Source organism: Bidens hawaiensis, unplaced genomic scaffold, assembly GCF_021521415.1.
Source record: "Bidens hawaiensis isolate Kalapana, Puna unplaced genomic scaffold, B.hawaiensis_p1.1 tig00010124_1, whole genome shotgun sequence".
In the NCBI taxonomy this organism is placed as follows: domain Eukaryota; kingdom Viridiplantae; phylum Streptophyta; class Magnoliopsida; order Asterales; family Asteraceae; genus Bidens; species Bidens hawaiensis.
In genome coordinates, this window is record NW_027491763.1 from 198,258 (window position 1) to 210,425 (window position 12,168).

At 36.9% G+C, this 12,168-nt stretch overlaps 1 protein-coding gene across 1 annotated transcript; it reads right to left on the reverse strand.

The window, feature by feature from the left end:
• Window positions 1–1,335: 1,335 nt before the first annotated feature.
• LOC143534228 (inositol transporter 1-like) lies at window positions 1,336–11,352 on the reverse strand. The gene is made up of 6 exons (XM_077028767.1): window positions 10,847–11,352; window positions 10,145–10,215; window positions 4,743–5,078; window positions 3,558–3,665; window positions 3,287–3,472; window positions 1,336–2,014 (listed from the first exon to the last, which is right to left on the reverse strand). The coding sequence occupies exons 1-6, from the start codon at window positions 10,986–10,988 to the stop codon at window positions 1,373–1,375; spliced, it is 1,485 nt and encodes a 494-aa protein (XP_076884882.1). The 5' UTR covers window positions 10,989–11,352; the 3' UTR covers window positions 1,336–1,372.
• Between the last annotated feature and the right edge of the window lie 816 nt (window positions 11,353–12,168).

The following is a 12,168-nucleotide window of genomic DNA, read 5'->3' on the forward strand; positions in this document are numbered from 1 at the left end:
CAAACCTCGTTGAATAACGAACTTTGCCATTCTATCTTGAACTTGAGTCGTGTTGTAACGAAATAGTGTACCATCTTTACCCAAGTCAATTTGATCGGTCGCGCCAATCCCTTTCAACGCCTTGCAATATGGCTTCTCGATGTGCTTTCTCAAAGTAGAGTTGGAATCGTGCTTTAATATTGAACCACATAATTTGCAACGAGCCTTTTGATAACCTTCGTCATCCACAATCAAATCTCAATTCTTCCATACGTCTTGGTTGCGGTTATGGTTGACTACCGTAACAACCCTTGGGTCCTCCGTAACAGGAACGGGGGCAACAAAAACACTCTTCTTAGCCTTGTTGTTAGTTTTTTTGATGGGTGCCATAATAATATTTAGTTGGATGGTCGGGTAAAGGAACGGGTTTGCTAAAGGAGTAGTATTGTAGTTTGTTTTTGAGTTTGGTGGTGAAACAAGTAATGGAAACAACTTATATATAGGTTTGGCCCAAAAACCGGTTCCAACGGCTATATTACCGTTGGAACCGGTTCCAACGGATCTATTGTCTTAAAAACCGGTTCCAACGGCTATATTACCGTTGGAACCGGTTCCAACGGCTAATTGGTGTCTAAAAAAACCGGTTCCAACGGCTATATTACCGTTGGAACCGGTTCCAACGGCTAGTTTGGCTTTTGTTTGACCCTTCAAAAAAACCCGTCGGAACCGGTTATTCCGGGTACGAACCAAACCGGTTCCAATTAAGAACCGGGTAGGAACCGGTTTGGAACCGGTACTGACATATAAATATGAGAACCGGGTACGATTTTCGGGTACAAAAATACCCAAACCGGGTATTGTTCCAACCGGGTTGGAACTGGAACCGGTTCCGGTTCGGTTCCACCAGTTAGGTTTCGGAACCGGTTTTTTTGTGAACGTCTACCCCTAGTACCGAGTGTGATGTACATTAGTGAGATAGAAAGGTAGTTTACATATATATCAAAGTTATATACATAATTGTGTAATGTGCTCCATAACCATTTTATCTATTATAATCTTTACTTGAAATTCTTATAATTAAAATGAATTTTATATTGAGCGAGCTTTACTTAAAATCTTTTACATGGAGGGAACTCTAAATAATATCACTCTTTAAATCATATGATTCTTCACAAAATACAAACTAAAGTCCTTTATTAAATTTGGCACTAATCTTGCTGCACCTTCTGTACAAACCTCAAAACATATAAAACACAAGCAACAATATATCTTACATTCAAATTTTTAAGCATACAAACCACACATATATACATCTTTGCAACCAAACTACCACTACAAACCGGGTACCAGCCACCCGACCAACCCCCGTTCCACCACGGTCCCACCTCACACCTCACGACTCGACCCCCTTCTCAAGAAGTCCCGAGCCAAGGTCACTACCCCAAGCCCTCTCCTTCCAAATCCTCTCAACCTCATCAAAAGTCAACCCTTTGGTCTCCGGCACAAACACGTAAACAAACACGAATGCCGCCACCGCAATACCGGCCAATATTAAAAAGGTTGAACCGGTCCCGACCGCATCCGCAACCGAAAGAAAACTCTGAGCCACAATCAAATTCGAAATCCAGTTCACGGTAGCCGACATCCCACTGCAAGTCCCCCTATATGATTCGGGATATATTTCCGAGTTCACGGTCCATGGGACTGGGCCCATACCAGGGGCAAAAAAGGCAATGTAAAGTGTTAGCCCTAGAACAGCGATCCAGCCCACATTAGCATAACCCGATGATGAAAGGAAGAAGGCGACGGAGAGGAGGATTAAGGAGAATATTACGCCCGATAAGCTGCTTAGAGCTAACTTCCGGCGGCCCGAGTGGTCGATGAGGTGGATGCCGACAACAGTACCGGCAGCGTTCATTAATGCTACTATTAGGGAGAGTAATAGGGCTAACTGATTTGACTGGAAACCCGCCATTTGAACTATGGTTGGACTATAATACATCACGGTGTTGATCCCGGTGAATTGTTGAAACGCCTGCAACCCGGAAAAACAAATCACAACCGAATTTATGGATTTACATGTATAAATTTTTGTTGCAACTTATAGGAATTTGATAAATAACGTATTAGCGTAACCCAAATGTATAATAATCAACTGATTATTAATTAACAAAAAGATTTAGGCTCAAACACATTATTATGGCCTTCTTTTTCAGCCAAAAAAATTCAAGCCTGAAGGTAAAAAAACAAAATAACTAAAATGAACAGTTTTCAAAAACTTAAAAGTTAAAACCGAATTTTGGTTTGAGCCCAGAAGTAAACCCGTAAACCCGGCCCATGCAGACCCTTACTAGACAGTCGACTAATTAGATAAAATACATAGTCTTAACCTGTTTACGTATCAATTTGATCAATTCGGATTGTACTTTTTCTCAAGTGAGTCAAACGAGTCGTAATTTTATGGACCAATTCTAAATTAGGCCCATAACAAAAGCAAACTCACATTTTATAACAAATGTTAGCAATCACATTAATTTAACTGTATCAACAAATGACATATTCAATGTGTGTACTGCCGTATTTTTGCTGATATTCAAAAGATGTTGCATGTAACATGTTATTTGTCATTTCAGTACACAATGTACATCCATGTCACATGTCATCTGACCTAACAAATTGAATAATTATTTTTTAGAATATATTTATATTTAAGAACGTCATGTTTTCAAACTTGCACTTACTTTATTATTTTAAAATTCATACATAAATACATTTAGAAAATGTGGCTTAATATGGTTCATACGTTAGGCCTAATGTAAAACCGGTTAACAAAGTCAACAAAAAGCTTTAATTTTCATACAATACGTGGCTTTTAAATGGTTCATATGTCCGGCCTAATGTAAAACCTGATGACAAAAGTCAATAAAAAGGCAACATTCTAATCATTTTACAGAACCCATTTCGACTCAGCCCAACCTAACCAGTTTCAGCATGCGTCAATAAACTGACCCATTTGACACGAACCATTTTGGCCCATGGCTTTTGTAATCATATTTACACACTCAACTATTTATAAATAAATAAAACTTGGACAAAATCCATTTCAAGTAAGCCCGGTCCAGCCCATTTCAACAGCCCATTTCAACATGTGCCAAAAAAAGCCCATTTTGACCCACAACCCATTTTTACCTGTTGCTTTTGTAATATCATTTACACAAAAAGCATTTAGGGTCAGCCCAACCCAACCCATTTCAACACATGCCAAAGAATTACCCATCTTGACCCGTTACCCAATCAGTCAACATACCTGAAGACCGGCTCCAGCAAAAAACGCGAGTCTGATTTCTTTAACTCTGAAAACATCCATATAACTGATGGCATTTTTTCTCTGCTTTTCTTCCTCTAAAGCAGTAGAAAGCTGATCAAGTTCTTCCTCTAACCGAAACGGATCATAGATCTTTGACATCACAACAATTGCCTCAGATTTGCTCTTCTATATAACATAAAAGAATAATAAATTGTAAACTGATTTCTATTTTAAGTAATAAGAATTTAGATGTAATTTCTTTAATTTGTACCTTCATGTAAAGCCAGCGTGGAGACTCGGGCAAAAACAACATTAAAACAAATTGAATAATCGCTGGCACAGCAGCTACTCCAAGCATCCATCTCCATGTCCCGGGAACCTGTTTCACAAAACCGTTTATTAAAATACGATAGGAAATATTATATAAAATGTATCATCATATTGTTTGGGGAAAGATATGAAATCATATGATTATTATAAAAAAAAATTTAGTCTAAAACTGTATCATGTTGAAAAGTATTAAAAAAATATTATGGAAATATATAATGGTGGTCTAAATAAAACTATAACTAGTAAAAACGAAAAATATAAAATGGTGATGCACAAAAAACCACCTCCGTTATGGTGTAAGCCAAAGATCTAGCAGCAAATTAGTATTCCATGCAGGCTGCCTTTGTAAAAGAAAGCAAGATGTAACAGGGAACACATGTTATGATTTCATATGACCTAAAACAAATTCCACAATCTTTGTATTCAACGTTAATTTAAGTAAACATTCATCTCAAAATAAATGCACCATTTCCCTTTTTACCCTTTAGGCAAAGTTTCATTCATGAACTAGTTTGCATATTTGGATTAAACAGTAAATAAGTGAACAGTTTTATATAAAATGTCGATAGTTATTTTGAGATTTAAGGAGACATTTGATTGCAAAAATTATGAGGTGAGATATTAGAGAGTGATTTTGCCTCTTTGAGCAAACTTATTAAGCGGGCTCCGCCCCTAACTCAACCTTGAAGCTGCTTCCTTGAAAGTTGAAGCTGCACAACCACAATCTTTCATGTTTATCAAAACACCGTTGATCATACTTTGAGATTAAAACTTACTAAAACTATCTTTTTTTAAAGGTTTATTAGTTTATACATCATACAAATCTTGAATTGTAAGCATATGCTTTGAATATAGAAGAGTAAAATAGATGAATATTCTTAAACATTAGCATTTTACTAGTCCTGTATCAATGTAAAGAGTAAAAGTGTTATCAATAATCTAATATTATTGAAACTATAAATCTTTGAATAAAAAGATGTGTGAGGTCGTATGCAGTAAAACATTATTGAACTACATTCAATTTTATGATTTTTTTTTATCAATTTAAGATAAAACCACAAGCCAATGTGAGCTGCTCATAATTTATTTTTATTTAAGCGAGTACGAAAAAGCAAAAAGAATTAACCTGAGTGAAAGCAAGATTAACAAGGTATGAAAGAAACTGTCCACCAGTGATCATAAGCACATTGGTGCTCACAAGACCGCCCCGTATTTCAGATGGGGCTGCCTCCGCAATATACATCGGTGCGGTAACCGAGGCTACACCCACACCTAACCCAACCAAGAACCGACCCAATATAAGCACGTACGGGTCGGGTGCACCTGCCATCACAAACGAACCAAGTGCAAAAACCACATCAGCAAGAAGTGTTGCACGCTTACGCCCGTACGCATCGTTTATCCAACCTCCAGCAGCAGCCCCTATCATTGCACCCACTAAAGCCATACTAACAATTGTCTCCTGTGAATAGAAACAATTAAAATAAAGTCTCCTTAAAAATAGGATGCGTTTGGATGCGGATTATAAAACCGATTATCTGATTTGTCTTTAATTGTAGAGTTAATTTTTGATTATGATCATTCAACTGCGGAAATAATTAGTTTCATACATGTTAAGAACAAAAGTCATTATTTAAAAAATCTGACAATTACTTAAAAAACATGATAATTGGAATAACATATACCAGTAACAGTGGCCCACGAATAGTTTTAACACATAATGAAGTTGATAAGAGTTATATTTTCATATTTTATATTGTACACGTCATTACGCCAATAATATATAAAAATATAAGTTTTGGTCATTTTAATTGTTAGTTTCTTAAATAATCATAATTTGCCAAACACTCTAACACCATAATCCGACCATCAAATTTTAGGGGAAAGGCACTGGCCCACAAATGCCTTATTTTAGTTGATAAGGCATACTTTCATATTATATACTGACCACTTCAATAACATATAAATGCATGTTTTGGTCATTTGGTCTGTTACTTTCTTAATTAATAATCATAATTTTCAAATAGTTGATAAGACAAGCTTTCATATTATATATTGAACAGATAACTCTAAGGCTGAGGGGTGTGGGGGGCTCTAATGGGGGCGCGAGTAGGGGCTCCAGCCAATAATATTATGACGTGTGGCAGAGAGAGAAACTGGATAAGGGGGGTGTTGGAGCCCCCGGTGGAGCCCCTGGCCTTGGTGTGGAAGGGCTCCAGCAGGGGCTCCAGCGGATTTTTTTTTTATTTTTTATAAATACATTCAAAAAACGTATTATTAAAAAAACTCATAAATTATTTAAAAAAACACACATTAATGAAAAAACACATTAATATCTAAAAATAAAAAAAAAATAAAAGTACTAAAAAAAACATTATTCTTATTCTTCGGCTTGGTCTTCTTCGATCAACCTCTTTCGGATACGTTCCTTTTGCTTTTCCATTAGCATTTGATCGACCTAAATCCTTGGTGTGGAAGGGCTCCAGCAGGGGCTCCAGCGGATTTTTTTTTTATTTTTTATAAATATATTCAAAAAACGTATTATTAAAAAAACTCATAAATTATTTAAAAAAACACACATTAATGAAAAAACACATTAATATCTAAAAATAAAATAAAAGTACTAAAAAAAACATTATTCTTATTCTTCGGCTTGGTCTTCTTCGATCAACCTCTTTCGGATACGTTCCTTTTGCTTTTCCATTAGCATTTGATCGACCTAAATCCTTGGTGTGGAAGGGCTCCAGCAGGGGCTCCAGCGGATTTTTTTTTTATTTTTTATAAATATATTCAAAAAACGTATTATTAAAAAAACTCATAAATTATTTAAAAAAACACACATTAATGAAAAAACACATTAATATCTAAAAATAAAATAAAAATAAAAGTACTAAAAAAAACATTATTCTTATTCTTCGGCTTGGTCTTCTTCGATCAACCTCTTTCGGATACGTTCCTTTTGCTTTTCCATTAGCATTTGATCGACCGGATTTAGGTTACTGAAGTCTCTAGTAAGGAAGTCCAAATCTCTCATTCGACTTTTTTCCTTTTTGTCATTAGAGACCACCTCCATGGATTTGTTGAATTTATTGAGGGATTCAACAAGATTGGCGATGTTTACGGCTTCCCCCTCAGCCGGTTTTTTCCCCTTGGCGTCCCGTCCCAATGGCCGCCTCCTCGGCGGTGAAGACGTTTCCTCCCCCGCAATGTTTAGGTCGAATCCAACGCGGCAATCCGACCCGATTGAAGTGCTATACGCTCCGGACGAACTTGTTTTAGTCCGTTTCGGCCGTACTTCCGCATCAACGTCCGGCGCCACCGGCTCAACCCACTTGGAACACCTTTTCAACCTCTCCCACAACTTTACATCGTCCCACGTCTTCACCGTCCCATACCTCCGCAAACACTCCTGCTTCCACTCTTCGACAGTGAAATTGTAAACCGCCAAATCATCACGGCCACTTGGTCTCATACGACCGCTGTTCCTGTTGAAAAGATTAGTAAACAAGCCGACAAATTTTCTGATTTCGGACCACCGACCCGAAATCATATCGGGGTTCCGCTCTGTACTCCCAACGAGCGTATAGAACGTCTCCCTAACCTTTGTCCAAAAAATCTTGCTCTTTTGGTAGTCGGCTGCAAAATGAATAAATAAATTTGTAAGTCATTTAACTTTTTTATTAAAAATCATTTTTAAAAACGTTAAAACAATTACCGCAACGCCGATCCTCAGAAATGACTATCCAAGCCCGACACAAGGCTTCCTTCTCATCCGATGACCACGGAGTGGTTTTCCGTTTCGTCCTCGGAGTCGGAGCCGGTCCCGACCCGTCCGTTGCAACTTGTTTTTTCCGGTGGGCGCGTCTTCTTTGTCCCGTAGCTTCACCGTGTGATTCTTGTGTCTCCGGAACAACAAAGTTAGGAGACGGTTGTATGTTGGATGGTTGAAAGCCGGATGATTGTTGCGGCTCCGAATAAAACATCGGTTGGTGCGGTGACGACCATAAATCGTCGTCAATATAATCTTGAATCTAGGTTTGGGTACCAATTTCCAGCCATGTTTTTAAAAAAAAGTTTGGAAGATGGGTTGATGGCTGAGGGGTGTGGGGCTTTAACGGGGGCGCGAGAGCCCCTCCGCTCGCGCCCCCAGGCGCGAGCACCACACCACCGGGGCACGAGAGGGGCGCGAGCACGAAAAACAAAGCAGGCGCAAGGTGGTTCGCGGGACCAATATGGCGTAAAGGTGCATGGGATTGTGTGAAAGAGCCGTTGGACATTTAAAATGAGTCGTTGGGCTCTTAATAAAAAAAAAAAAAAAATTTCTTCCTATATATAACTCATTTCACATAAAACAATTACCACAACTTCAAAAAAAAACCCAAAATCAACCCATCTTCCAAACTTTTTTTTAAAAACATGCCTGGAAATTGGTACCCAAACCTAGATTCAGATTATATTGACGACGATTTATGGTCGTCACCGCACCAACCGATGTTTTATTCGGAGCCGCAACAATCATCCGGCTTTCAACCATCCAACATACAACCGTCTCCTAACTTCGTTGTTCCGGAGACACAAGAATCACACGGTGAAGCTACGGGACAAAGAAGACGCGCCCACCGGAAAAAACAAGTTGCAACGGACGGGTCGGGACCGGCTTCGACTCCGAGGACGAAACGGAAAACCACTCCGTGGTCATCGGATGAGAAGGAAGCCTTGTGTCGGGCTTGGATAGTCATTTCTGAGGATCGGCGTTGCGGTAATTGTTTTAACGTTTTTAAAAATGATTTTTAATAAAAAAGTTAAATGACTTACAAATTTATTTATTCATTTTGCAGCCGACTACCAAAAGAGCAAGATTTTTTGGACAAAGGTTAGGGAGACGTTCTATACGCTCGTTGGGAGTACAGAGCGGAACCCCGATATGATTTCGGGTCGGTGGTCCGAAATCAGAAAATTTGTCGGCTTGTTTACTAATCTTTTCAACAGGAACAGCGGTCGTATGAGACCAAGTGGCAGTGATGATTTGGCGGTTTACAATTTCACTGTCGAAGAGTGGAAGCAGGAGTGTTTGCGGAGGTATGGGACGGTGAAGACGTGGGACGATGTAAAGTTGTGGGAGAGGTTGAAAAGGTGTTCCAAGTGGGTTGAGCCGGTGGCGCCGGACGTTGATGCGGAAGTACGGCCGAAACGGACTAAAACAAGTTCGTCCGGAGCGTATAGCACTTCAATCGGGTCAGATTGCCGCGTTGGATTCGACCTAAACATTGCGGGGGAGGAAACGTCTTCACCGCCGAGGAGGCGGCCATTGGGACGGGACGCCAAGGGGAAAAAACCGGCTGAGGGGGAAGCCGTAAACATCGGCAATCTTGTTGAATCCCTCAATAAATTCAACAAAACCATGGAGGTGGTCTCTAATGACAAAAAAGAAAAAAGTCGAATGAGAGATTTGGACTTCCTTACTAGAGACTTCAGTAACCTAAATCCGGTCGATCAAATGCTAATGGAAAAGCAAAAGGAACGTATCCGAAAGAGGTTGATCGAAGAAGACCAAGCCGAAGAATAAGAATAATGTTTTTTTTAGTACTTTTATTTTTATTTTATTTTTAGATATTAATGTGTTTTTTCATTAATGTGTGTTTTTTTAAATAATTTATGAGTTTTTTTAATAATACGTTTTTTTGAATATATTTATAAAAAAATAAAAAAAAAATCCGCTAGAGCCCCTGCTGGAGCCCCTCCACATCAGGGCCAGGGGCTCCACCGGCGGCTCCAACACCCCCCTTATCCAGTTTCTCTCTCTGCCACACGTCATAATATTATTGGCTGGAGCCCCCACTCGCGCCCCCATTAGAGCCCCCACACCCCTCAGCCTAATATATACTATTACAAATGATAAGATATACTATTGTAGTTGATAAGACATACTTTCATATTATATAAATTGAACACTTCAATAAGATATAAAAATGTAATTTTTGGTCATTTTACTTGTTACTTGCTTAGAGCATTCTCAACCCATTCTCTAAAGTTGTCAAAACCCATATAATTTAGGGTAAATTTTAAGAAAACCATCAAAATCACCTCTCCAATCCATTCCCTATTATATGGATGAGTTATATGGCAACTAAAGTAAATCCCTAAATATAGGGACTCATTTTTGATCCATACCATATAATATATCACATATCTCCCAATCACCATAGTAATATACTATATAAGACAAAAGAGAAAAAAATAATAAAGAATTAATTTATGGATATGAAAAGGGAATAGAATGTGAAAGAATTTTAAAAAATAATAGATAAATTTATGGAATGATGTTTTTTAGCTAAATTATACGGAAAATATATGGAATGGGACGTGAACGCTCTTAATTAATCATAATTTGGTAAACACTCAAAACATCATATCCGGCAGCATGTTTTATCATAATTCATTATATGATTATCCGACAAGATAAAATTACTTTGAAAACGCGCATCGAAACACTCCCAAACTAACGAAACTTCCAAAATCCAAAGGTACCTGTAAAAGACTACTTTGATCAACGGCCTCAAATTCATCTCGGATGTACAGAAGTGCACCAGATATAACTCCTGAAACATATATTCAGCTTCAAATATTAATAAGAATCTTTGGTAAATTCATCTTAACAAATCCACCTAAAGTATCTGATTAGCCATATAATAACACGTAAATCAGTCACCAACAGAAATTCACCAGTTACCATCATCCAAATTTTTTACAATATTCTTTTCAATGAACAAAATTTGTTTTTGATTTTTTTATTAATAACCAGTCCAATACATCCTACATGAAAAGCTCTAGCACAGTACAAATTTCGTAACAACCAACAACTAATAAGACAATAACATCAAAATCAACTTATATCATTATGTAGAGTTACAGGAACAAAATCTTAAAAGAAAGGTGCTTAACAAATAGACCTGATACAGTTTTGAAATGAAAGATAACAAAAGATCAAATATTGATATTTTTTATTATTATTATTATTATTATTATTATTATATAACACCCTCTTGATCCTTTTGTTAATGATGATCAAAATTATAACTAATTAGAACCAACTAGAACAAATCTGCATATGAACACATATATCAATCAAAGACAAAAACTTTTTCATCAGATCTGGCAAAAATGATATTATGGGCATCAAATAAGTTAAAACAAACAAAAACCCATGAAGAAAATGAATCAAATTAATACCCGTATCGTATCCGAAAAGAAGACCACCAATTCCAGCAACAACAGTCAAACCCAACACATATGTGTTACTAAAATACGTTATCTTCTTATCGATACCCGCATCTATATACCCCGAACTACCCGGTAACGATTCGATCGTCATCTCTTCACCCGATTATTAATTTTTCAAAATTTTCACTCACGCAATTTATCGAACACCTGGCGTGCAACCGTAAAAACCCGATAAAAGTTGGGGCTTTTTACATCAATTAAAAGCAACCGAGTAACAGGTTACTTAAATCAATAATAAAGTTGATTGATTATCAAAATATACAAACTTTAACGGTAGAAATGATGATTAAATGAGGCGTTTTTTGGGTGTTTTAAAAGTTTGGTAGGCGGAGAATTCAGCGACGAATATTATTAATATTATTGTTGACTACAAATTGATGAAATTTTGGAGTAACGTGTGACAATTGCCTGTATCGGATGCTGAGAACTGATTATTATTTATAAAGCGGTGTGTGAAGAAAACTGTGATAAAGTTACAGGCAGGTGAGTCACCTGACTTGTACTTTATCGACTTTTTAATATTATTATTTCAGTATACCGAAAGTACCCACATTATACTCGATTTATATAGTCACGTGATTAGGAAGTTTCCTAAAAGATGAAGTAACGTAGGGGTGTTTTGGTAATTGAAGAGCTTATTTTGGTTATTAATTGATTATTTAATGGGTATAAATATAATAATAATCATGTAATATACGGTGTGAAAAGACAAATACCGGATAACCATGTGATGGTTGTTGATCAAAGGTGTATGATAGATATGGTTGTACTCTGTGGCTTCTTATCTACAATCTACATTACATGTCATGTATGCATGCATGTATGTATGTATCTATAATGTGTTATCTACATTACAATTTACAATCTAAGTTATCTATTTCAGTCATTTTAAACTCGTGGTTTTACTTAACGTATTAATTATTTCTTTTCTTGATTTAAAACAAATCAATCATGGAAATATTAGTAAAGTTGTTTGCAGCTTTTGTTAATTACAGAAAAGTTAAATATTGATATGATTTTACCATAGTGAAAAGACTGAAATACCTTTATACTAGACAGAACTGTGTTTAATGAGACGGAGTTAAATTTTTTTTTTAAAAGGCCAGTTTTATTTAAACCAAAAAAAGAACAACTTACAAGATAAAGTAGCTCAAAAACAAACAAAAGCAAAAACAAAAACAAGAAACAAAATCAAAACATACATCATATCTAATTAAATTGAAAAACTCACGAAGTTGAGTCAGCTTCATTTTTCCCACTCTAAGCACGTT